At 40.3% G+C, this 27,064-nt stretch overlaps 1 protein-coding gene across 2 annotated transcripts; it reads right to left on the bottom strand.

Annotated features, from left to right (window-relative positions):
- Positions 1-284: 284 nt before the first annotated feature.
- POPDC1 (popeye domain cAMP effector 1) lies at positions 285-26,641 on the bottom strand. 2 transcript variants are annotated; one of them, XM_021553774.2, is made up of 8 exons: positions 26,534-26,641; positions 21,760-21,993; positions 19,494-19,618; positions 13,571-13,758; positions 12,554-12,662; positions 10,412-10,579; positions 8,201-8,342; positions 285-603 (listed from the first exon to the last, which is right to left on the bottom strand). In XM_021553774.2, the coding sequence occupies exons 2-8, from the start codon at positions 21,980-21,982 to the stop codon at positions 479-481; spliced, it is 1,080 nt and encodes a 359-aa protein (XP_021409449.1). In that variant the 5' UTR covers positions 21,983-21,993; positions 26,534-26,641; the 3' UTR covers positions 285-478. The 2 variants fall into 2 exon arrangements, with proteins under 2 accessions (XP_021409449.1, XP_021409450.1); XM_021553775.3 differs by lacking the exon at positions 285-603 and adding an exon at positions 3,606-4,893.
- Between the last annotated feature and the right edge of the window lie 423 nt (positions 26,642-27,064).

Raw genomic sequence — 27,064 nt, 5'->3', positions numbered from 1 at the left:
ATAGTCTTATGTGAAAAACACACTCAGTCTTCTGCCTCAATTTTTTTTTTTAAGCTGAGACAACAGTGATTGTTGATAACAGCAACATGGCTTTGGAAACCCTTTCAAAATCTCCCACTGAAAACTTTAAGATACAGGCTTCAGAGGAACATCAGTAAATGAAACTGGGGATATTCTCCACAAAGGAAGTCTAGAAATTTCTGGCTAGTCAGCAACACAATACTAAATTTATAATGGCAAAAGTCAAAGTACAAATAAAGCAACCAAAAAGAAGCAACAAAACCTCACACAAGTTTTTATTTCTTTTATTTAGAAGTAAAATAAAACATGATATTTCCATCTAGAAACAACTGGCATATGCTGCAGTAAATTCAAACATGGAGAGGTGGGCTTTGCTTTCAGATTCCTCCGAAATTCAGCTCCATCCTGTTGCACTGGAGCTTTGTGCAAGCTCTGATACACCTGAGGACACAACTGTTTAAGGCAGCCGCTGGAGCTCCAGCTTATCAGCAGACGGTGCTTCAAAGACATCATCTTCAACACTTTCTTCTATGGGCTTCATCTTTGCTGAAGTTCTCAGGTAAGGAGATGTGCGGCCTGGGCCTGTCGCAGGTACAAAGAAATTACCAGTTAATTTAACAACATACACCTGCTACACAGACCTATTTGTGACAAAGTGGATATAATCTGATGATCCTGCCCTAGCTGCTTCGTAAATCAGGGTTTCTTTGTTATCTGGCCAGAGGCACCAGGAAATTCTAGACATGGAACAGCCACACTGCTTAGAACCAGCAATGTCTGCTGCTAACCACAGACACAGCATTTCTCCCCAAGCTCAGTGCAAATCCTGACTGCACGGGGTGCCACCACTTGTTCCTCAGAGATCATTGTCTCACCATTACACTCACCCACTGACTCATCTCCATTCAACTACAGCAGCATGAGTGGCTGCCCCAAGTACAAAGGGTGTGTACATCTGCACACTGGCCTGGCTGCAGATAAGGCTCCTCAATGCACTGGGCAAACCTTGGATGGGCATATCATAAAAGCCACAACTTTAAAGCATAAATTCATAGAACATGCTGAGTTGGAAGGACTCATCAGGATCAAATCCAGCTCCTGGCCCTGCACAGGACACCCCAAGAGTCACACCATGTGCCTGAGAGCATTGTCCAGATACTTGGACACAGCACTATTTAATTCTGCTGAGTGTGCTGCTGTGACCACTTCCCTGGGGAGCCTACCCAACCATGCCCTGTCTGAAGAGGGCTAAAAACTGACCTAGAGCTCTTCTGACACATCTTCATAAGTTTTATGCAGCATGGTAATGTAAAACTTATACAAGATTTATATCCCCATAAACAACCACAGAGAAAACAAGATTATAGGCAAAGGCCACAAAACTTTCAACTGATAATGATTTCACTGCCACAGAACTACCTTTTAGAAAGGCAGCAACTTGTCTGCCAGAGCAGAGCTCACACCACAGCTATCACTGTCAAGACATCAAATGGAGTTTTGGTGCAAGTTACCACTGCAAACTACCTCTGTTGCAGTTAAATTTTCAGTATGAGGGTCAAACCAGAGAATTCCTTTGACATCAGCTGAACCATTCTCTTTTCCATTGTTTATTCTGAAATCAAATCTACACATGGACATGTATGTTTCTCAGTACCCTCTTGTAGACTTAGACCACTGCAACAGTATGAGGTTGCAAACAGCTAGTATATGATGACCAAAAAGGTGATGGAAATCTCTGAAATCCCATTTGAGAAGAAAACAATAAGAGATAAATGCCATGTTAACAGACTGTTTGCATACAAGCTAAAAATTGAAATATTCTTGAAAAAATACTGATAGCTATGACACACTTATTTTTGAAAAAGGTTTATCAGATATAAAGTGCTGTGTTAGGGAAGTCCACTTACAAGGAAAGACTCATTTACACTGTATGTGTTACACACAGAGAACAATACACAGCCACAGGCAACACCAGCAAGTTACAATAGGAATGCATTTTAAAGTCACATTCACAAAGACACTGTTTGGAATTGGCATTTCAGAGCTTTTTATGTTAAAAATCTATTAGTATTTTCTTTTGAGATTCAGAAACTACTTAAACTGCCACAATACAGGGTTACTCAAGCATGTTTTTAGATACTGAAATTATTAAACATTTCTCTCCACACAGATGTGTTTTGTGGCCTAAGGAAAGGATAACTAGATCAATTAATTGGCTAATGTGCCCCACCCGAAGTCTGTGGGTACATTTGGATATAAGTGGCTTTTCTGTGAGACACCCAAAGGTCAAAAAGGGTGCCTAAAAATGCTGAGTTACAATTCCAGCTTCTTTTTTAGATCTTTGTTTCAGTGTAGTTTATTGTTATTTTTAAAATTGTTTCTTCTGTTTAAAACCATTTAATTCTCTCCAGAAAACAGAAGTAAGCAGTCATAAGTTTATACAACAGGATCCAATATAAAGTCTAATTCACTCAGCCTGTTTGTTTCAAAGACATGCTCTTACTTGCTCCAAACACAAAATTTTGTCTACTGATGCCATTATTGAGTGTTGGACAGATGTTCAAGTGACTGAATCAGACCTTCCTTTCACTACATTTTTTTTGCCCTTTCTTGAGAGCCTAAACCAAAATACATATTAAAATTCTAGTGAAATTCAGTCCTGCTTTTAACCACAAGCGGGGACCATATAATTTGATAATACCACTAAAAGCATTAACAAACCAAAACCTTTTTACATTCATTCCTGCTCAGCTTAAAGGTTAACAAACACAGATGCATAGACCAGCAAATCTGAGATATCTAAAACAAGTACCACAGAAAGAGAGACTGTATCTCTAATAAATACATGAATGTCTGTCAAGTAATAGAATTACAGAATAGAAACTAATACCAAAATATTATTTAAAGGACTGAAATTCAGGTGAAACTAGGCTTGTGATCAGGTTGAACTATTTTAGCTTAATTCAAATTTTGGAAAGAGATACCTCTATTTCACTTACTAATGAATTACACACAGATGGACCACGGATGTCAAGCACAAGTGTCACATGATAAACCCCACTTTAATACCTTTTTGAGGATGCCTGCTGAGTTAATGTGATGTTATCAACAGAAAACATCATGCTGCAAACGATTCACTCCGTAAGCATTATAGAACTCTTGTTGGTTATTTCCTTAATATAAAACAAACAGTTAGTTTGGTTTCTTAATTAAATTAAAAAACATACTTTTGGTAGTAATTGTAGTTTGGGACCTACTAATTAGTAATTTTAACCATTTTATTACTAAATATTTTAAAAGGAAAAAGGATTAATATTAATGCCTTGAGAAAATGAGTCAAAGGTTATCATTTATAGCACTGATAAAAGCATAATTTTAAAAGATGGGATTATACAAAAATATAAATGCTCATTTTTTCAAGAATATAGCAATTAATAGAAAAAACTTATTTGGGTTATAGTAGCCAAAAATTATATCTGTAGTGGGAGGCTTCTGGCCACACATCACCTAGCAATGAGAAAACAGTATTCCTGTAGAGTTCCCACACAGGCAAGTTCCCTTCATTCATTTTTTTATTCTAATGAAAAAAAAAAAAAAAAAGCTTGACATTTCCATATGTTTCTCACAAAATCTTTTGAGGATTTTGGATTGTGTTTGTTTGTTCTAAAGAAACAAATGTATGCCTGTAGAAAGAGGATTCAGGGAACAGCACTGGAACTGTAAGCTTCAGCATATGCCTTATATGAAATCTTAAAAAAACAGGCAAAAAATACCCCAGCTGTTGCACTGAGAGGACCCAGCAGAGGATTTTTTTAAAACATAGCAGTGGCAAAGTAAATGGAAAGGTTTTTTTCCTTCAGTTTTTCCTGTGATCTGAAAAAAAGTGCATACATGGCCACAATCCACACTGAATATAAATCTTTAAGCAGAGCTCACCTTGGTAGCAACCCCATCATTGGCAATGACAGTACCCAAGAATAACTAACAAGCTATCTTGGCAAAAACAAAGATTGAAGCATTACAGTTCAAGGAGATGAACAAACCTACTGAAATCAGAAATTTCACAATCAAAATACAAAGAAGAAATAAATAATAATACTTCCTGAGGTGTGTGTTGCACTGGTATAGGGACAATCCCTCTGTCTCCCCAAAAGTAAGGGAAAGCATTGGATTTGGGAGGCTGCTGCCTCAGCTAGGCAGAGGAGTTTCAGAAAATAAAAGACACATAAACCCCTCTCTCTTGGGGAAAGCACACCCTGTATACCAAAAAAAAACCAAACAGGTATGCAAACAAAGGAAAAGTACAACAGAGAAAAGTGTATTTATCACGTATCTGCTAAGCACAAGTGCATCTTGGAGATTTATATAATTACAGCTGAACTTGCCATGCATTTCAAGTACTTTCTCCCAAAGCTGAAATACTGGTGTAAGAGTTTTGCTGTTAAGCCTGAAAGAGACATTTTAACTCTAACTAATCGCACAAACACAGTTTTACAATTTCTGAGCGTGCAAATTCACCCAAAGGCTCTTTATGCAAAGGACTGGCTTCAATTTCATGGAACTTTGCTGGGTGGAACAGGTGAAAAGCCACTCGAGGATTTAAACATCAGAGAACAGACCAACACAGGAGACTTCGTGGCAGGAATCTCTACAGGCTGCCTGACCAAGAAGAGCAAGTAGAAGGGAGCCTTTCTTCAACAGCTGGATCACAGGCCTTGGTGCTCGTGGGGCACTTTAACCACTCTGGTATCTGGTGGAAAGGCAACAGGGCTGGGAGCAGGCAGTCCAGGAGATCTCTGGAACGCAGCCGACAATTCCTTCGCGCCAGTGATCGATGAGTCAACTAGGGAAGGCGCTCTGCTGGATCTGTCACTGATGAACAAGGAAGAACTCATCAGGGAGAAGGCTGCTGGTCCAGGAGCTGGTGGAGTTTCAGATACTGAGTGGTGTGCAAGACAAACAGGAGAATTACAACCTTACAGGACAGGGGGCTGTGGCTTGCTCAGGGTTCTACTTGGCAGGAACTCATGGGACAAGGCCTGCAAAAGTACCTAAGGACAGATAATTATCTTTGAGGACACCTTCCTCAAAACACAGGGACAGTCCATTCCAGTGCAGAAAAAGCTGAGCAAGTATGGTAGAAGGCTGGCATAGATGAACAGGAAAGTTCTGACAGATCTCAAAACAAAGTGTAAGTGGGGATGAGCTCCTTGGAGGGAGCACAGAACCATGGCCCAAGCACGCGGTGATGAAATGAGGGAAGCCAAACCTCATCTAGACCTGGATCTAGTGAAGGGCAACAAGAAAGGCATCTACAAATAAATCAGCAACAAAGAAAGAGCAGGGTAACCGTGAGGCAAGAGTTCAGTGATGCACAGGACACAGGAACATGAAAAAGTATGATATATTCAAGAACTTTTTTGTTATGAGTTTTTTCTTTAGAGGTTTGTCCTGAGGCCTGATAGGGCTCTGCAGCCAGTGGTAGAGACACAGAGTGATGCTTGACTGATGGGAAACCCGGACTGAGTTAGGAACACCTCAAGTCCACAGGGTAAACACAACATTGTGGAACCACATGGGCTGCATCCAAGGGTGCCAAGTGTTGGCTGATACAATTGCAAGGCCCCCTCTGTCATCTTGGAAAGGTGACTGCAGTCAGGGGACACAAATGGAAATGCCAACATCACAGCCATTTTAATGAATGGGAAGATGGAACACCCAGGCCTAGTAGTCTAAATTCATTTCCCAGGACGATTATGGAGCTTGGCTTTCTGGAAGCCATGTACAAGCACACAAGGGGTGGGAAGGTGACTGGGAAAGCCATCACGGATGCTGATTGCATATGACCACTCTGACCATCTTCCACCTTTGGTGGTGAGATGACAGCCTCTGTGTATGAATGGAGTGCAGTGGATGTTGTTTACATGGATGGTAGCACAGCCCTCTACAGTCAGCCATTGGGTCCTTGCAGACAAAAGGGAATCAGACTGGATAGATGGACTACAGCTTCAGTGGAAAATCTGCTGTACTGCCAAGTTCACAGGGTGGTGAACAGCAGCACAAAATCCACCTGTCAGGTGGTTAGTTACCAGCAGTTTTCTTAAAGGCCAAAGCCAAGGTCTTTAATATTCAAGATACGAATGACCTGGCTGATGGCTGGGATGCACTCCTGCCAAATTCATGGAGAAGAGCCAGGTAGTAAGGGAAACTGCTGACAGGCCAAAGGGTAGGGCAGCAAGTCTGGACAGGCCATTAGAAAAAGAGAAAAGAACTGACAAAAACTACAAGTTCATGAAAGGCAAATCCTTGAACACGGGACATGGCACACCTACACAGCATTACAGCCTAGGCCCCAGCAGGTTGGAAAGCAGCTTTGCAGAAACAATCCTGGGCGTCCTGGTGGACACAAAATAGAACATGAGTCAGCAGAGTGCCCCTGCAGTGAAGTGTGCCATCCATATATTGAGCCACATAAGCAAGAGCATAGCCAGCAGGTCACTGAAAGAGATTAATCCCCTGGCAATTGTGAGACAGGATCTGGAGTGCTGCATCAGTTTTGCACCTCCCTGTACAAGAAAGACATGGACATACTGGAGCAAAGAGCAGCAGAGTGCAAGCCAGATGGCCAGAGGCTGGAGCAGTGATGGAGAGACTGCAGGAGCTGGCTGTGTTCAGCCTTAGGAACAGAAGACTCCCAGGGTTTCTGACTCTTGTCTTCGGCTACCTAATGGAAAGCAACATACAAGAGAGAGCCAGACTCTTCTCTGAGGCATGCACTAAAGAAAGAAGGAAAACAAGCAGGAGTTGCAATAGGGGAAATATTTTCATCATGACGGTGTTAAGTCCCTGGAGCAGGTTGCCCAGGGAGGCTGGAAAATCTTCCAGCTTGGAAATATTCAAAGCTTGACTGGACATGGCCCTTCTCCAGCTGATCTTGCTTTGGACATGAAGCTGGACCTGATAATGTACAGAGGTCTCTTACTACTTCAACTACCTCTGAATGTCCTTGCAAGGAATGGAGGAGAAAAAAAAAACAATGCTGGAATTTTCAAGAAACTATATCCTAGATGTCACCCTTGATCCTCTAGTAGGGTGAAGCACTAGTAGAGCTTTTCCTTCCATCTATCTGGGCATGCAGACTACACCAATGTTAAGGAATTAAACCAGATAGGCCCTCCAGGTCTGAAGGCGTTACTGGATGAGAACTGTGAGGAACACAATGGAAAACAGATAATTAAACAGAAAGATGCAAATATTTGAAAATATTTCCTCTTCTTAGCAGAGACTTTAAACATAACAAATAACAATAACAGTGGTTTTTTTCTCATATATTTGAATTCTAATCACTACAAAATAATATTTCCAAAATCAAAATAAATAATCCTATATGATCCTTTAAAATCCTGTTAAACTAATAGCTTATGCCAAATGCAAAAATTGAGCATCCTCTGGGGCTTTTTTATTGAAACACTGCTTTCAGAATTCAGGCTAATGTTGACATTTAGATTCAGATAATCTAAAAACAAATGACAGCAAAAGCCTATAAAGAATATTTTAGAATGTTTTCATGAAGGAATAAATTAAAAGAAGTAAAAAAGTCAGACATGGTTTCTTCTCTCACTTTATCTGTTCTCTACTACTCCTGTCATACAATGTACAGTAGAGGAGAGCTTGACAGGATACTTGGAGATTTTCCAGGTGACATCAAAGTATTGGTCATATACCACACTCCTCCAGACCCTGCTAATATAAACTATCTCAGTAGTAAAAGTAGGACACCAAGTTGCTGAGGGAACATGTTTTGTTTGGGTTTTTAATTTCTACAAACACCAGTGACGGACCAAAGGACAAACTACTGTGACCGGCACTGTACCTTCAGTTTTGCCCCATTACTATAAAAATTCCGTATTATGCCTAAGCATAAACATTATGCCAAAGATTGTTAATTACTACACGTTTGGGTCTTTTTCCAGTATGTACATGAGGTATCTGCATTTATAACACAAACCCTCACGCATCTAATGACTGCCCTGTAGTTAAGTCCCTTCATTTAGCTAATACAGCAGCACCCAAAAAGCTACAGTCTGCTCCCACAGAGGGCAACAGGAGCTCTGCAGTGGTCTCTAATGGACAACCTGAGCCATGTTCAAAACTGGAACAAACTATTCTAAGCACTCACGAAGAGAGGATGCAGAGGAAGTCCCACGAAGAAACATCTGCAAGCCATCCTCACTGTCACTGGTGCTGGCCATGCTGTTCCTCATCTGCATCACGGAGAGCTGAGAGCAAAGGCTGGGCTGCCGGTCAATCTTCTTTGAAGCCTAAAAAATAAAAAAATTATTAAGCAAAGATATCAAGCAAATTAAAATAAAAATGGAAAATTACTACTTCCCTTGTAATAGATGCTCTGGTTTCAGCCATGATTGTACAAGAAAATTTTTACAGGAGAAGATTCTATGCAGTGTAAATCAATTTAAATGACAATAGAATATGCCAGTAATATACTGGAATTGGAACATTGACAAATATGAAACTGCACATTAATTATTCAATCTCTAATTGCTTTTGTACTGAAATTTCCATGTATTTTCTTACAGAAGCTTGGGACTTATTATCAGTATTTCATTATTTAAATATGATGCTCTGCAATTAAATGTAGTCTTTATGATGAGGCTGGTCCTCCTTGCTAAACAAAACAGCATGCTATATATAGAAGCAATTTATACCTTAATAGAAGCAAGTTCATTTTCCTGGCTTTTCATTTCATCATGTTAGAAAAGTGGTGAATGTCATTCCTTCCCAGTAGATGACCATTTGGCTCTTGATTCTACTGCAGACTAAGTGCATCAGGTGAACATAATCCCCTCCCTGTCAAATGGTCTGAGAAGCTTCCATTTTGCTTTGAGTAGCCTTCCTGAGAAGCCTTTTTACTGTAACATTTATATAAAGCCATACATTGTACCTTGTAAGGTATTACTGCAAGTCAGAATGCCATTTTAGGTGTATGTGAAAGGTAGAAATCAATGACTAGACTACAATTGATAACTCCACTGAATTTTACAAGTCTGGAACTAGCATCCTATTTCATGCAGAAAGGAATTACTATTTCCCCAATACTAGTGAAAATCTCCCTAGGCAGGAGAAAATCACGTTTCCTTACAAAATAAATTATACTTTAACAAAATATAATATACTTTTTAAAAATATATACTTTAAAAAATATACTTTTTTGTTTTCCAACAAAAAATTATTTGATAGTTTTACCTTCTTATTGAATATGAATAATCGATACTCAATTTATTTTCGTAGTCCCCTATGTACAGAAGTCAACCCCAACGTCTTCTGATGAGATTGACACCAGTTTAAAGACAAAGACACCAATAATGTTTATATTTGAAAATGAAGCTTGTGAGAGGTAATATGCACATAGAGCAATGGGAATGGGAAAATTAAGAATTAATTTAACAGTTCTCATGCCAAGTTATGTAGGAAGAGCTCATGCAACAGGATTTTTATTTTAGGAAGAATAAAAAGATACTACAACTTGCCCAAATGTGCACTCAATTTTTACAACATACATTTTCAAAACTTGCCAGCTACATAATAAACCAGCTACTATAATCTTAAATTTATGTGACAATTGCAAAAAAAAACAAGGACTCAGTACAAACTGAAGTTAAAGTGTGCAGATGTTAAGTCAAAAGGGGCAAAATTTGTTGAATTTTTTAATTCTTCAAAATTTTGATAAAGAATAAGTAAGGAGAAAAAATTAAACTAAAACAAGATAGTTCATATATCCATGAGTACATCCAGACCACTTAATGCTTTATATATTTATAAATATATAAATTATATTTTAATGATATTTATTTATATTTTATATGTATTTCATGATTCCTGCCACTAACTGCATCATATCAATGTAATGTTTGTTTTTTTTGCAGTTGCAACCCTCAAAGACACATTGAAATTATTCTTCCTAGCAATCAGTATTACATAATTGTTTGCCTTCAGTAAGAATTTTTTTAAGAAAAAAACCCTGAAGCTTCTTTTTACCAAGGCTCTCATTTGTTAGTGAGAAAGGATATCCAGGGAGAAGCACCTTTTTAGCTACTGGCCATCATGTCTAATAGTTAGGCAGAAATATTTCCACAAGCTGATCAGTTTTGAATCTGAGTTACTCATCTTTCTTGTACATTACTGTACTACCTTCAACAAATGTTGCTTCTGACAGAATGTTGCACTGACTCACACCTTGGCACTAAAACGCCATTCAGTGGCTGCATTCAGTAGCTGATGGCATAAGGTGCTTTAAGAGCATTCAAAGTTGAAGTAAAAACACATTTGTATGTGGGAGGAAAATTCCCAAACAAAACTTGAATTTTGTTACCTTGTCATTTAAGGTTGGATCATTTAATGAATAAAGTTTATTTGTAATATCTTTGCCAATAAGGTACTTAAAGATCTCATAAAGAAATGGCTCAGACTCCAGAAAGTAAGTCAGCCTTTCCCTGGACCAGCACAGGAACTTGCAGTTATCATCTGCAATAATGGTGACCTGAAAGAAAAAAAAACACAAAATGCTCAGAATAAGTACATTTAAAAATGTTTCAAGATAAGCACACTTAAACATGCTTTAAAAGAAGTGACACCATTTTATTTGTGACTCCAGTTAAAGTAACAAAGCCATAAAACTTTTTGGTATCCCTTTGTTATGAATGTGATATTTACAAATGTAAGAATTCTCAGCAATTTATTATCATTATATTTTTAACTGATATGTGTAGCCAGTTTGCTTTACTCATATATCTCATGAGTTCCCAAACTGTAAAAGCTTTTATATAAGAGGAAATTCATATATTGTCAGTCCTATAGTGATGACAAGTATTTGCAGTAGGCCTATATGTAGTTTGGTTTTATTTTACATCACTGTTACCAAACAGGAGCAACTGGTATCACCTAAAGGTCTCCATCAAAGAGTTTTTAGTGATTTAAAAAAAAAAATTCCATCTTCCTCTCGTAACTGTCAACCCTGCTGATTCCACAAGTACAGTCTTGTAGCAGTTGAGCCAAGGCTTGGATTGCTCAGTTATTGATAATCCAGTTATGGGTAGTTACAGGGAATCTTGCCCCCTCTCATGGGGGGATGGACTTGCCAGGTTCATCCCCCTGTGCCAGCAGAGGGCAATGCCACACCAAAACCCACACTGCCCATACCCAGGGGCTGGCTTTGCAAGGGGGACTCAGGCATCTATGAATAAATCAAAATCAGGCGCTCTCTGCTTTTACAGGATAACATTACATCCTGAAAAAAAATAATTAAAAATCCATTAAGTCCTAGAAGCAATGAGATACTGTCATATATCCATGGATTTTTAACTCCTCGGACTTTAATATCAGCCCGCAGGCTGAGGAAGAATTCTGCAGCATTGCCAGCAGATGGGGTCCTTAAGACTGAATCTGTGTGCTCTTGCAAATCACAAGGGAGTAACAAGAAGAACCCACGAACAAAGGATGTACACTGCTCCAGGTTACAATAACTTCCAAGGCAGGCAGAAGCTGAGGCATGACCCTTTTCCCTTGGGAGGGACCTAGGGATTCCTATCCAGCTGCTTCCGAGAGAAAGGGGCTGTGCCAAGAGGGCAGCCGGGCTCACTGCTGCGAGGTGTGTGCATCTGGACAAGTCTGTCCCCCTGGCACTAAGCCCCGTGTTTGACTGGAACATATGACATCAATCACCGATTTCAGAGTCTGCACTGCTCTGCCTCCCCCCCCTTCTGCCACGGTGTCACTGTGGATGTATCAGCCAGTCACAGTCTGGTCATTGTTACACACACCTAGCTAATGAAACATCAAGCAAGAGGTAGCAAAATAGCCATTTCTATGGGGAAAAAAAAAAGCACCCTTGCCTAAAAGTAATCCACCTCCCCAAATTACAATAAAATATATTTAATATACCAGTATAATTACACTGCTAGAGAAATATGCCCTTATTGTTCCCCATATGAATATTTTATTCAAAATACTGAGATAATTTTCAGCTTGTTTCTTTAACAAACTGCAAAATGAAAGAAGTATTAATACACTTTTATAAATACCGATTTCTAATTACTAGTGCCAGAATTTCTATACTTTTGTTATTACAGTAACTGTTTTTCCCTTTTCTTTTTTTTGAACCAGTCATGAGACCTGTTCATATCATCTTTTTCCATCAAAACTGCCTATTAAATTACTTGTCCTGAACAATCTCTTAACACAAAATAAAATTGGAAACAGTAAAACAGAACAAAATAGCAAAAGCCAGACTGCTCAATACACACCATTTTATAATGGTTTTGCAGCATTTAGAAGCATTTATAACTGTTTTGCAGCATTTAAAAGTTATTCTTGATATAGTCCATCTTCAAACACCTACACTAGAAGGACAGAAAAATTATGCAAGTCAAACAGTTTACTATTGAACAAATTTATACTCTATTTTTTTTAATGGTCTCACCAGCTCATATTCAGTGACATTTAAAACAAAATGTACCTGGAATTTCTCACCCCGGTTCATCTGTGTTGATCGAAATTCAGGAGAATCTATAAAGGCACAGGGGTAAATATTATGTAGAAAATGTCCTCGATAAGACACCTTCATTCTGGAAATAAAAATGTATGAAACAATATTTTAAAATCATGAAGGCTGATTAATTTAATAAAAAATTGGGTAGGACTCCTGACAATGATAAAGCAGTAGGTAACAGGAATAAATACATTAGTCTTCTGGAACATCACTCCCAGAGCTACCCTGTTTTCTGCCTAACTGATTCCAAGCAGAACAGGCTGCCAGACAAATAGAGAATTGATGAACATGGCATGTATCCACAAAATATTGTTATTCAATATGAGAAAGGTCATGTTACACAGCCAGACCAGAATCAGACTTCCCTTAGCTAAGTAGTTTTGTGGCAATGAGTAAGAAAAGCAGTGAAGCCTGACATTGCTGTTCTGTCAAAAGAAACTGGTTCAAATATTGGCCAGAATTTAGCATGAGTTTCAAGATTACAGCTTGGCCATGGGCATATATTTTACCCTTTCTCACCTGGATTCTGTCTGCCTCTGGGCAGTGCACCTGCCCCTGTCTACTTGCATATTCAAGTGCAATGAATCAATTCCAAAGGCCTGCTGTTTTAAAGCCTACTGAAGAGATACTTCTCCCTTATGTACCATGTTTTTTAGCCTTAAAACCTGAGAATGGACTTAGGGGACCACTAGGATATCTAAGACTCAAATCTCTTGCTTATTTTGCAAGACACTGCCTTTGGAATTACACAAATATCATTCCCACAAAAATCCATGCAGCTGCACATGTAAGTAGATACACAATATGCTCCCAGTAAGAGTTATCACTGTCACCTGAAAATGGTGTCACAAAATAGACTGTAAGTATAGGCTGTTTGACTATAGACCATAACATACTACAAACAATTGCAACCTCAATAATTTTCTAATTTATGCAGCCATGACACAAAGCATATGACTGTCCCCAAGCTTTTATAGAACCTACTTCCCCTTCAGCAGGATGCTTAGCCTATCATCTACTGATGTTTTATCTTCTGCTGCATAGGCTTGACCTGTCTTCAAAGTCTGAATGTTGCAGAATTGTCCAGTTAGTCTTTGGAAGAGCTCTGGAGGCACATGGAGAGGTTCAAACATTCTCTTGTAGAGGCTGCTAAGCTCCTTCTCTATCTTGATCTAGATTGGAAAAACAAGAGGCATCAATAAACACAGAGGCATTAGTTAAAAACGGATAAGACTGCACACATGCTTTAGCTTGAGGGACATCTTTGGCTTCATTATGCTTAAGTAAGGAAAGAAGTGGTAAATGTGTAATGTCTATCCACAACACTGCCTATGATAGGGTGACCAAAACCTTATCTAAAATCAGCCAGGATGGCACACTGGTGTTTTAGAATGCTGTTCCATCCAAGTGGCACATTAAATCACATACAATGAGCCTTTTGTGATGTCTGTTGATGCAATAGTGAATAGGAAGGACTTCGGCAAGAATTATGCAGAGAAAAAAAAATTAGTTTGTCTTTCACACTGCATGCACGCATCACTGTGGCTATCCCTCAGGCTCTCCTGGGAGCCCCTCTCATCCCTGAGTTTCTTGGCTTACTTGCAATAGAAAAGCAAGTCCTGAAAAACAAACCAATTATATTGAAACCACATGTGATGAGGGAGGGAAAAAAAAAAAACCCCAAAACATTGCCAGCTGAACATCCCACATCTAAGAGCCCACCCAAACTCAGGCTGCAGCAATGAGGGAAAGGATGTTGGCTGAAATCCTAAGCCTGGAAGTCTTCCCTGAATGAAGGAAGCAGGGGATGAGACAATATTACAGCCCTCCTGAAAGCAGAGGCAGCCTGAATAAAGCCTGCATATTTGCCATGAGGAAGATAAATTAGAACAGTAAGCATCAGATAATGAAAAAAATAAAATATACACAGAAGAGAGAGTAAGGAAAAACAACCAAGAAGGAACGGCAGAAAAGAAGAGGCAAGTTTCTGACTCATGTTCAGCTTTTTCCCCAGGATCTGCAGGTCCTTTTCTACAAAGCAGCTTTCCAGCTGGTCAGTCCATGGCATGTGCTGATGCGTGGTTATTCCTCCCTGGTGCAGTACTCCACACTTTCTGCTGAACTCCGTGGGGTTCCTGTTGGTCCATTTCTCCAGCCTGCTGAGAACCCTCAAGATGATTTCCCAACCTTCTGGCCTATCAACCACTCCTCACAGTTTTGTGTCATCAGGGTCCACATATGCCCCACCACCCAGACCATGAATGAAGATGTCAAACAGCACTGGGATTAGCACTGGCCCCTGGGTTACACACCACACACTGACATATGTGTTGTACACAGCTTCAACTGGACTTCTTACCTCTGATTACCACACTCAGCCCTGCCATTCAGCCAGATTTCAATCCATCTCACTGTGTTCTCATCCAGGCCACACTTCAACAGATTCTTTATCAGGATTTTATACAAGACAGTGTTGAAAACCCTACCGAATTTAACATTGAGGATATTCACCACTCTCTGGTGAATACCTATCTGGCCAGTCATTTCATCATGGAAGTTTATCATAGAATGGCTTGGGTTGGAAGGGACCTTAAGGATCACCCAGCCAAAACCCCTCTGCCATAGATAGGGACATTTTTCACAAGACCAGGTAGCATCAGATTTTCAACCTGACTTTGAACACTTCTAGGGGTTGCACATATACTGCTTCTCTGGGCAATCTGTTCCAGTGCCTCAAACCCCTCACAGTAAAGAATTCCTTCCTAATATCTAATCTAAACCTACTCTCAGTTTGAAACCATTCCCTGTTATCCTGTTACTACGTGCCCTTGCAAAATGTCCCTCTCCATCCTTCCTGTAATTTCTGTTCCAATACTGGAAGGCCACAATCAGGCCACCTCAAAGCCTTTTCTTTTCCAAGCTAAAAAAACCCAATCCTCCCAGCCTTTCCTCATAGAACACTTATATCTCTGTGCTCAGGACCTCAGAGCACCCCAAGTGGGATCTCATGAGAGCAGTCACTTCCCTTACCTGGCTGGCCACACTGCTTTTGATGGAGCTCAGGATACAGTTTGGTTTCTGTGGCTTGTGAGTGATATTGCCAGGTCAAGTCCAGCCTCTCATCCACACTAAAGTCCTTCTCTGTTGGGCTGCTCTCAATCTGTCCATCCCTCAGCCTGTGTTGTTACTGGGGGAAGCCCCAAGCAGGTGCAGCATCTTGCACTTGGTCATATTACATTTAATAGATTTCCCACTTGGGAAGATTAGCCCACTTCTCAAACTTGTCCAAGTCCCTCTGGATGGTATCCTGTTCTTCAGGTGTGTCAAACAACTCAGCTTGGTGCCATCTGTAAACTTGTTGAGGGTGAACTCAATCCCTTTGTCTATATCACTAATGAAGACAGTAAATAGCACTGGTCCCAGTACAGACCCAAACAGGACATCACTTGTCCCTGATGTCCATCTGGACTCTGATCCTTTGACCATTACCCTCTGGAGGTGATCATTCAATCACTTTCTTTTCCATCTACTACTGGACTGGTTAAGCAGGATTTCCCCTTGGTAAATCCTTGCTGACCACTCGTGATTACATTCTTTGCTTCACGTGCATAAAAATGTTTTCCAGGACTATCTATTCCTTCTTTTCAGAGATCAAGTTGAGGCTGACCAGGCTGCAGGTCTCTGGGTTATCCTTCTTGTCCTTTTTGAGGAGTGACATTTGCTTCCTCTGTTCCTCACTCACTTTTCTCAGTCACCACCATTATTCCAAGACTATCAGGAATGGCCTTGCAGTGACATCAGCTCTTGAGTGATGAGTGACATTAGGGCTCGTGGACTTACTATGTCCAGTGCATCACCTGACCTAAAGTTATACTGGTTTCACATGGAATCAATTACTAGTTAAATATTCCAGAAGCAACTACACTCATATGAAATCCAGGTTTTGAATTTCCTGTATGTTCCTTATGCCACAATCTTTAATCCCTCACAGGACATCTACACAGACAAAACAAGGATTAAAAACAAATACACAAGAGGATTTGTATTATGTTAAGGTTGTCCTGAGCTGTTTGATTTCAAAATATGTTCCATATACCCACAAAGCTAGATGACTCTTTTACCATCATGTTCTCCAGGAACTTCCATTTTTAACAGCTGCACCTCTTTCTACACATGACCACTGCAACTTAAAGAAATACATTTCCATCTGAAAAAGGAATTTACGTAGCACCCAAGCCTCCTGAATCCAAAACCAGGCAAACAGACATGAGGGCAAATTTTGGCCCTGGAGTGTTAATCCAGTCTCTTAACTGGCAGATGGTTCATGTTTCATGATCTTCCTCTAGTGAGTAATACTTAGAGGGGAAAGCAGGTGTAGCCACTTTCTTAAAGACGGATCAGATTGCAGGCTGTAGCTGTGCTTTAGATGGGCTCCCTTATAACAGACCATTCCCCTTTCCCAAGCACAGCTGACTGCTCCTCCAGTCATGCTTGTGGGTCATATTCCAAACAAGCCATATGGGTAGGTGTAATGTTTTCTTCAGCAGGGGTTGAAATGTTCTGGGATGCTGCCAGAACTCCGAGTCAGAATGATTAGACTCAGCTTCCACTCCAACTAAAAAAGCCAAATTTGTAAAGCTCCAAGGAATCAAAACCACTGAAATAATCTTCTGGTCAGAAAAGAAACTCACTGTGATTTTGCATGCTCCATTTAATAAAATAAATATTTAACAACTGAACATATAAATTATTCATTTTGTAATATGACTAACTTGTAATTATTCTGCCATTCCTTTCTTTCCTTGGAAAGATCTTTTGTGAGAATTACCAAAACTGATCGAGATGAGCAATACAGCTCATAGCTGCAGAGAGAAAATCTCATTCAAAAATAAAGAGTTTTAATTTTTTTCCACTATTCTTTGTCCTCCTGTAGGAAAAACACTTAAAACAGCTTTGGGGTTCCTAATAAACATGTTACACAGCTAAAAAGACATGCATGACTATCAGGCATCACTTCAAGTATGCTTGTTGATCATAGTTTGCAGCAAAGATTAATATACTTTTAATAATTACTCAAAATATTATGTATTACAGCAATTAAAATGACATAATATTTTCCATGCAATGTTCAGAAATGCTGTAATCTCTCAATGGAAATAAGACTATTGAAATTAAGCTGTAATATGCAAAGAAACAGCACTACCTGGCTAGTCTATCAGATCTAATTTTTGGCTATGCTTTTAGGTTGCTCAGGTCACACAGCACAGCTGATGGTAATCTTTGGGTGAATCTGTGTTCCCTATTGGAGGAACACTGCTGTAGGTAGAGCCTCTTCCTTTTTTAACACATGTACTCAATTTATCAACTTATTGTAGACAGATGCAATTTAACCTTTAGCCTCTTTTTATATGCTGTGGTTGCCTGCCAGAGTGTGAGCAGTGCAGAGTTTATGGGAATGCCAAGCATCTTGGTCCTGCTGTGATTACTCTGACACTGGGCAGGGGCTCACAGAAAGAGAAAGCAAAGTTAAAGGCAGGTGCTTCAGGCCTGCCCCTCTTAGATGCAATTTTTTACCAACTTTGGTGACTGAGTTTATCAGTCGAGTTTCATATTCTCACAAAATTCCTTCTTTCTGTGTCCACCCACAGAGTACTTCAATCACTTCTACCACTTAACCTAACTCCTATAAATAATTCTGCTAACAAATTTACTAGAGGATTTAGTGAAAATAGCTGCCTCTTCAATAGGATGAAATCTATACCATAATGCACAAAGCACCCTAATCTATGACAACATAGCTTTTAGTAGACAACTGTAATTATAAAAGAGTGTATTTCCTTCTTCATTCAGTATTGATTTACACGTTACAGGTGATTTTTTTGTTTGGTTTCTTTTTACTCAAGCCCAAACCAGCACATCATCTTCCCAAGATGCTTTTTCACTCACCAATAACCTTTTATTTAGATTTTTGTACCTGTCCAACCCTTTCCAAACTCAAGGACCATTACCTATTTTTAAGGATGCTACAATTCACTTTTAAAATACAGGTAAGATTAAAGGCTTGGTTTCCCAGGGAAATGGGTTTCTATCAGCTGAGCAGTCCTGCCTTTTGCAATAATTTTTGACTTTTGTGGCCATTTCCTATCCCATCTGACAGATTTCAAACCTCAAGATTAAAAAGGCTTAATTGGTGGGGGGTGGGGTTGAAGGGAAGAACATGCTAATTTGGTTGAGGGAAAAAACTACAAATGAGTTAATCTCTTAGTAGAAACCAGAGCACCTGCATGGGATATTTAAGTGTGGACACCTACAGAGTAGGCAGAGTCTGGCCTTGCTGGCTATCCCTGATCATGAGTGCTATTCTGTGTGTGTGCTGGACAGCATGGCCATGGCTACCTAGCAGAAATACAATGCAGTTTCATCATGTGCTGCATCTCAGCGGTGACATAATTCAATTGAATAGGCTGAAAAAATACCATTAGTAATTAAATTTAGTAAGTGAAGAGGAAGTTACCCTTTAAGTAGTAAGATGACCCTTCAAGAGCAATTTGAACTAGAAATATGTACTACACATCTACAATTGTCTAGACACAGATTAGTCTAGTTAGTTTTAAGCTACTTCCTAGGCAAGACAGAAGTCAAGCTTCATGCTGCCTTGCCAGCTAATTTCTTAGCTGCTTTCTTGCAAAGGCAGTGTTGAATTGGTGAAGAGCTTATTTTCAGTTAGGTTTTCTTTTTTTTTTTTTTTTTTTGGTACAAGTTGTTGCACTCTTCCAGAGTGTGATTTTGGGTCAAACACAAAAGTATTCTAGTGAAAATGTGTGCTAATCCATTGGTTTGCCCAGCAAACATGGACAAAACTTCCTTTTCTTGCATCTTACTAGGGAAATTTAGCTGTTATACATACCGGTCTTCTTTTATACACCAGGTATATGAAATGCAAAAGGTTGACAACCAAAAACACAGAATTCCAGATCATTATGTCCAAGGCACAACGGTAGAGTGTAGCCCAAATGATGAATAATGCACATCCTGTAAAATTAAAAAAAAAAAAAGGAGGAAGTTAAATTTCACCAAATGAATAATTATCATTCCTAAAAAACCATCAAGAATATGTCCACTGAGTATAATTACACTGAAAAGCAATATATTCTACAAACTTTAATACAGGTAAGCTCTCTGGATGAAGGCATACAAAAATAGCTACTGTGATTGCCAACTGCAATACTGAAATCACAGTAATTCAGATCAGGGTGGGGCAAACAGAAAGGTGTAGTCCATGATGAGTTGTTACTGAAATGAAGTAGAAAAGATATGGGTAAAATTTAGGCAGCTCACAAAAATCTGCATTGCATTAATTAGACCAAAAAAGGCCATGAAATTAACGTTCACATCTAATTAGCAAGGAAGAATTTTTTGTAGGAGTTGCATAAAAACTTCCTACACTCATATGCAGATATTTTTGAAAATTAAAAGAATCTATTATTGCTGATGTGACAAGGTCACATCAGGAACCTGAATTCTCCTCGTAACATGAAAGACAAAATTTCCAAATGCTTAATCTTTTTTTAGTTGCCTTACTTTGAATAATGACACTTGCTTTAAAATACAAGGCATTGTGTATGAATAGGATTCCATTTTCAGCCTACAAAGACAATATTTATTAAATGATGGATTATGTATTACTGAGTGTCTCACAGATAACTGTGAGCCTACCACCCAACAGAGATGGCTGGAGAGGTCATGGTTATATTTTCCCTTAAGCTTCCTGCAAAGGCAAAAAGGAGACAGTGCTAAATGAGAGTTCTTACTCCCTTCCCCCTGAAGATGACACTGACTTAATGAACTCAGTACTTTCTAGTCTGTATGGATTGTTAACTGATGAGGCACCACTTACATATGGATTAGAAAAATCAAAATATAGTGACTCTTGATCTGCTTATTAGTAAGACTGCAAGGAATGGGAGGTCTGGATGTATTGAAGAGCGGCAATACCGCAGAGCAGCAGAGACGTTGGAGAGGGTCAAAGCAAAGGGAACAGATCCCTAGGAATCAGGCCTCATTACTCGTTCTGCCCACTGAGTAAATCTGCTCCCTGCTGCCACCCCAGCTTGCAAAGCTCTGATTCCCTGTCTGCTCATACAAGACCTACAGATCAAAATGGCAGGCTCAGCAACTGCAGAGCTCCTTTTACATTTAAAGCTAAGCTAAAAAGTCTTGCAATGCTCAGACCCTTTTTCACCAGTGCAGTGTGTTTATCCTAACTATAAAATAGAAAATGCAAGAGCATTGTAAATTCAAACAGTTCTATCATAAAACTGACCCACATTATAATGTCAATAAGCACTCCCTTAAAAATACTTGAGCATGCTCTTGTTGGATTGGATTTGTCCCTCTTACACTGCAATGAGTCACTATTCTTTCTTTGATCACAACGATATTGTCCCACACAAGGTAAAGAGGCTTTGGAATAGCTGTGAGCCTGCAATGTTACAAATCAAACCACATTCGTTCAGTCTCAAGCATGCCAAATTTAGGTTTTCTTCTCAAGTCAGAGTCTGGTGTCACAAGATTCCTACAGTGGCAGAAGGAACATGACTGATATCGGAACACAGAATACATTCCCCATTCAAAGGCTGCACTTCTAAATCAGCAATGAAAATAATGCTGGTGACCCACAAGTGCCACAGGTTTGAACCCACGTTAAAAGAACACTTGGGCTTACAGCAAGGTTCTCAAGGAAAAGTTCACCTACCTCAGGCACATTAAGCCAGTGCACCTGCCAATACACAGTCCCAGTACTTACTTAAAATAAAGGTAAAAAAGAAGTCTAAAATTGATCAGACATAACTGATTTGAAATAAGTGGATTTTAAACATCCAGTTACATCTGACGTAAATGATGTCAACTTGTTTTCAAGCTGACATCTTCATAGGTTTGAAATTGCAAATTACAGTTCTAGGAAGTTTTAAGAGCCAATGGTTATATAATCTTTCTGGAAAAGGTATATCAAGGTCAAAACAGATCCAGTCTTAGACCAAAACCACCTTCATCAGAACACAATGGCCATTAATAGAGGCAGTAATTTCACCATATGTTGCAGGGACCAGCTCCATAATGGTAAAACCCAGCCATTTATGGCACATTTCTGTCTCCAGAATTAATTCTCCTACCTATCGTGAGCAGGCCTCGCAGAAGAATCATATGAAGATTCAAAGTAGTTGGAATAACCAATCCAACTGCAAAGCAAATGTTTGCCACGTGGAAAACAAGATGATGAATCTCTTTCCAGTTTTCACATGCAGTCTCATTGAGAGGATCAAGGGTGGAATTTTTTAAGTCTGGAACAAAATCTAGTGGAGTAACAGTAAGTGGGCTCATTGCTGTTGTATTCATCCTGGAGACTCCTGCAAAGAGAGGGAAAAAATTCACTATGCATTAAACTGAAACATGGTAGATACTCATATGAATTTTAGGGTTATTTTCTCCCTTCCCAATATATATATTTCATTAGCATTCACAGAAAAAAATTAAAAATGTTTTAAAACAGTAAGCTAGGTCTATAGTTCAGTAGTGCTTTGCTAACTCTTTCACCTAAATCAGAGCTACCAAAACAGAGATGCTTCTAAGTCTGCTGCCAGTCTTTTAGGGAAATATCTTAAGTCTGCACAGACCCTTGTCTGTGTGTGGAACTACTGGAGAAATTGAGACAGCTAAAGACTATTTCTAATCTAAATATACATAGGATGTTTTTTTGTTGTAATAATAAATATAACACATATACCTTTTGCCTCAGTTAAATGGAAAAAATATCTGTGAGCAAATCCCAATACATAACAAAAAATACTATTAAAAACAAATTATAGGGAGAAAGTGGAAGGTTTCAAGTCACTGTCTTTAACATATTAAAAGCTAGTCTCTCTGAGTAACTGCAGTCAGTGTTACAAGCTCTACAGAAGGTCTCATCAATCCAGATCAGGTCTCAGCTGTAGGAGCATGACTGCTCCTAGATATGCCTGCTGTCTCTCAGTAGAAATTATATAGAGGTGGGCTTTAGTCTCATTAATGAATTATATACACTTCATCACTGAGCCAACAAGCTCCGTAACATACAATGCAGAGGGATTTCCATTCAATTAAATTCTGTAGAGACAGGACACGTCCCTAATGTGTGTCATCACTAACTGCCATGTAATTCATCTGCTCAGCAGACAATTTGGGTCCCAGTTAATACACTCTTTCCTACAGACTTGAATATATTCTGAAGCATCTCTGTTAATTGAGAGTGTTTCTCGGCCTGAGAAATAAATTTGAGTTGCTTCATCCCTTCCTTTTATTATTTTCTTGTGATTGACCAGTGTACAGGGCATAAGCAAGCTGTACAGTTTTCAAAATTAATCAGTGTTTTAGACCCCTTCTGAAAGCAGTGGGCAGAAAGAAATACTCAATCCTCTCTTATGATGGTTCATCTGCTATGCCCCGAGCCTGTCACAACTAAGGGATGCTACAGAATGTGCAGAGGCATCCTGCAGGATCACTAGCACAGATGTAGTCTATCTGTGTCTGGATTTAAGTGATTTTCAAGGGAAAAAATTATCTCATCCTAAGCATATAATCCAAAATACACAATTCACTTATTTCTTAAAATATCACTTTCCTCTTTTCATTCCTATATTAGTTATTCAGAAAGATTAATTGAAATGTGGGGGTTTGTCATAAATGCTACACTTAACTGCTAGCAAACATCAGGCCTATCCAAATACACTCCTACTTGCTTTCAGCTCTTTCACATGAGTTCATCAAGAGAGTCATTAGAGCAGCATAACTGTCCTGACAAAGCCTCTCACACAGTGAGCCAAAGCCTGAGCCCATGTGAGGCTGCAGGACTGGCATTTTAACGGGCTCATAAACAGGAGGGAATTGCTAACTGGATAACTATGTCTGTGCTCATCTTACACACAGCTCATCTGGTGCTCCTGTTGTTTCCAAACAACATAAACTCCATACACTAGAACAGCAGAATCTCTAGATCTTAAAAAAAAAAAAAAAAAAAAAAAAAAAAAAAAAAAATCAGCTGAGTTTCTACTATATTCAGCCTTTCACTGCCCAATCATGTGCCAGTAAAGGCACCACTTAAAATGCCAACAGAACACGTAGAGACAGCCAAACACATACACAGATACAGAACCAGGCATAAGTCCTTCAACTCAACACCAAAAGAGGCTGCAAGAAATAGTTTCAGCTACATCTGATCACAGATCAAAGCAGCCTTCCAGATGCTTGGTATTTTTTATTAGTAAAATTTTGTACTGCTCCACTGTGGGAATAGAGGCTAACTCACCCTTCCAGCTCAGCTCTACAGCATCACACATGCGAAGACTGGAAACCCAATGAACTAAACTAAATATACAGCACCTGGCAATCTCATTCTCCTCACAGCCCAGCCAAAACACTGCTCCCCTTGCTCTTCACAGATACTGATGCAACAAATCACCAGCCAGAAACCGAAATAATGGGAAGGAGTTTCTCCAAGTGCTGATCAAGCAATTTAAAGTCCACAATTTTAAGAGAACATTTAACACTTTTGAAGGTCAGGCTTATGTACTAGATTGCCTAAATTAGAACCCAGGAACCTAAATCTGCCCACCTCCAGTTATTTATAAGCTTTGTCTTTACTATCTCAAAGTCTATTTGAATACCTTTGAACTTCACTTACTACTCACAAACAATAATTACAGCTCCCCTAACATACTGGAAATAGCAGAAACGAGAACTTCTCCATCATGGTGGTATTAAAAGGCTGACAGAAATAGATTGATGCTATCTGCAAAATGACACAAGGACAGACTTAGACACGGGCTCGGAATTTCAACTAAGGAAACTGCTTTGAGGATCAGGAGAAAAGGCAGACAGGCAGAGCTACAAGCTGTGACCTAAAGTGTTTGTCTACAGGTAACACCAGAAAGACAAATATCCAAAAATGTCAAAAAACAACGTCACTAATTTTTAGATCAATTCATTAGTCCTAGCACCTACTATTGCCAAATAATATTGAAGAACGAGGGAAAAGTCAGCAGTTCCACAAAGGAGCAAGCAATTACAAATTTTTAACTTATGTGACCTCAGCCAAAAATTTATTTGGAAGTACAGATTCAGACCTTTAAAACTTTAATTATGTCTACTAAGGATTAATATAGCACAAGACTATTTAATCATATGTTTAAGTCTTCAATGCAAAGACACATATTAATATCAGGAGTTAAATAAAACAACTAACATAGTAAAATAATTTTGGAAAGTTGGGTTAAAATAGCATCCACTGAAATGAAAGCTTTATGGGGCATAAGACAAATCATTAAAAGAGAATTTTTTAATACCCAGTATATATCCCTCACATGGCTTTAGATTTACCAAACAAAGAATTTGAAAATTCAGATGACTGAGAACTCAAGCCCATTTGTTGTGCAAACAGGAGAGGAAAAAAGAGGATATACGTAAAAAAAGAAGAAAAACTCACAGATTCTTTAATATTGAGCCTAACAGAAATTAGTGTAGTTTAAAAAAATTATTAATTTTTTTTGTGCATGAACTTCATAGAAAGTTAAGGTAATAGATGGTGATCGTAGGTCAGAAAATACAAATTCTCAGAATATGAATGAGGTGAGCTTAATCTAGGATTTTGCCATATGCAACAACAGCTTTATACAAGAGACTAAACTTCTGAAAGGCATTTCCAAAAGATTTGGAAATTACAGTCTACTTTGCAGACTATCAAAAAGATAGTCTACAAGTGTTCAGATACCAAAATGGCTTTGAAAAAAGTGTGAATTTTATGGCTACCTAAACAACATTTACAGAAGACAGGCATAGCAGAAAACTGTAAAACATTTGGTTCTACTATGAGAATTGGTCAGCCAAGCTGATACGGGACAGTGCTGAGTGTCCCACTCATGTCATTACCCACTTTATTAAGATTATTCGTATCTCAGAGCTTTACTGCTCAACATTATTCAAATGAGTTTCTTAAATCTTTACTTGAGTATGTTTCTATAATTTTACAGCCAACGCAATTTAAAAAAATAATTATACCTGCAGAACTTTACTTTTCTATGGACTTATAGCACAGCAGCTGCCTAGAGATTTTAGGCAATAATTCTTCTGTGAAGACAACCTACTCGAGGCAGCATAGCTGAGTTAAACACAGTTTAAGTTACCAATTTCCTCTTTTACAATGCAGTAGGAACGAATAGGAAAATTATATAAGAAAGTACGCTCAATGTGCTCCTTGCAGCAAGTCACATTCAATTACATGCGTCAGTAACTACAGAAATTTGTTACTCTCTTTAGTCACTTTAATCAAGAGAAAATATAACAACACGTTCATTCTTCATAGTCGGCAAAGCATCCAACAGTGGGAAAACCTTTCCCCGCCGCAGGCGGAGCGGCCCCGAGTGCCTCCGGGCTCGCTGTCCCCGCCGCTTCCAGCGCTCACAGCCGCGCCGAGCGCCCCAGCGCAGGGCGCGACCGCCGCCGCCGGCCGCATCAGCCCCGCTCGGCGCGCCGCACCTCCGCTTCAGCGCACGACGCGCCAACGCCCAACCCAAAAACAAGCATGTAAAATAACTTTTAAAAATTGAAAAGAATAGAGCAACTGCTCCCTTTTCCCCCAGAAAGACCACTTAGAAAGCTGCAACCCGTCCCTCCTCCCCGCGGGCAGGACACAGGCGGGGACCCCGCTCCCGGCTGCGCCCGCAGCCAGCACGGACAGCCACCGAAGGGAACGAGGGACCAGGGACGGGACCGCTTGTTCTCCCCGCTGGCCGGGCGGCTGCACAGAGGAGCCTGGCGCCCACCCCTGCTGCCGCCGCCGGCGGAGCGGCACCCCCGGCCCCGGGACCCGGCGATGCCGGCTCCCGCTGGCTCCCGCACGGGACCAGCGCCCCTCACCTGCCCCGCGTCCCAGGAAAGTTGCCGGGCCGCCCGGACAGGACGGCAACAGCCCGGGGCTGCCGCTCGTCACCGCTGGCGGTCCCGCGGCGGGCACGGAGCCGCGGCTGTGACTAAAATAGGCAGAGGAGCCGCGGGAGCCGCGGGCGGCGCCAGCGGGGCCGGCTCCGAGCGGCCGCAGCGCGCAGGCGCCGCCGCGGGCCCGGGGCAGCGGGCGGGCCGGGAGCGGCCGCGGCCCCGCGCCCCTGAGGGCATCGCCGGGGCACCTTGAGGGCATCGCCCGGGCGCCTCTGAGGGCATCGCCCGGGCACCTTGAGGGCATCGCCCGGGCACTCCGCCCGGACCCGGGGCCGTGGCTGCCGGGCAGCGCTCAACCGAGGCGCCTGAAGCAGGCGAGCCACCGCGCAGAGGTGCAGCCCCGCCGCGCAGCCAGAGCCCCGCGCCCGGCGGCCTGCCCAGCTGTTGTGTGGTTATAATTAGAAGAGCTGAATTCTCCCCTAAACCTGTGGCAAGCAGCATTGCCCCTACATG

Source organism: Lonchura striata, chromosome 3 (genome assembly GCF_046129695.1).
Source record: "Lonchura striata isolate bLonStr1 chromosome 3, bLonStr1.mat, whole genome shotgun sequence".
In the NCBI taxonomy this organism is placed as follows: Eukaryota; Metazoa; Chordata; class Aves; order Passeriformes; family Estrildidae; genus Lonchura; species Lonchura striata.
The sequence above is the reverse complement of the archived record's forward strand: the minus strand, read 5'-3'. Positions and strand labels throughout refer to the sequence as shown.

What these genes read in the sequence shown, in the direction of transcription:
- POPDC1 (XM_021553774.2), bottom strand. Translation starts at nt 21,982, where the DNA reads ATGAATACAACAGCAATGAGCCCACTTACTGTTACTCCACTAGATTTT. An exon ending in AGCATCCTGCTGAAGGGGAA is followed by an intron (nt 12,663 to 13,570) that starts GTAGGTTCTATA and finishes TTTTATTTCCAG; the next exon opens with AATGAAGGTGTCTTATCGAG. An exon ending in ACCGGGGTGAGAAATTCCAG is followed by an intron (nt 10,580 to 12,553) that starts GTACATTTTGTT and finishes TTTTTCTTTCAG; the next exon opens with GTCACCATTATTGCAGATGA.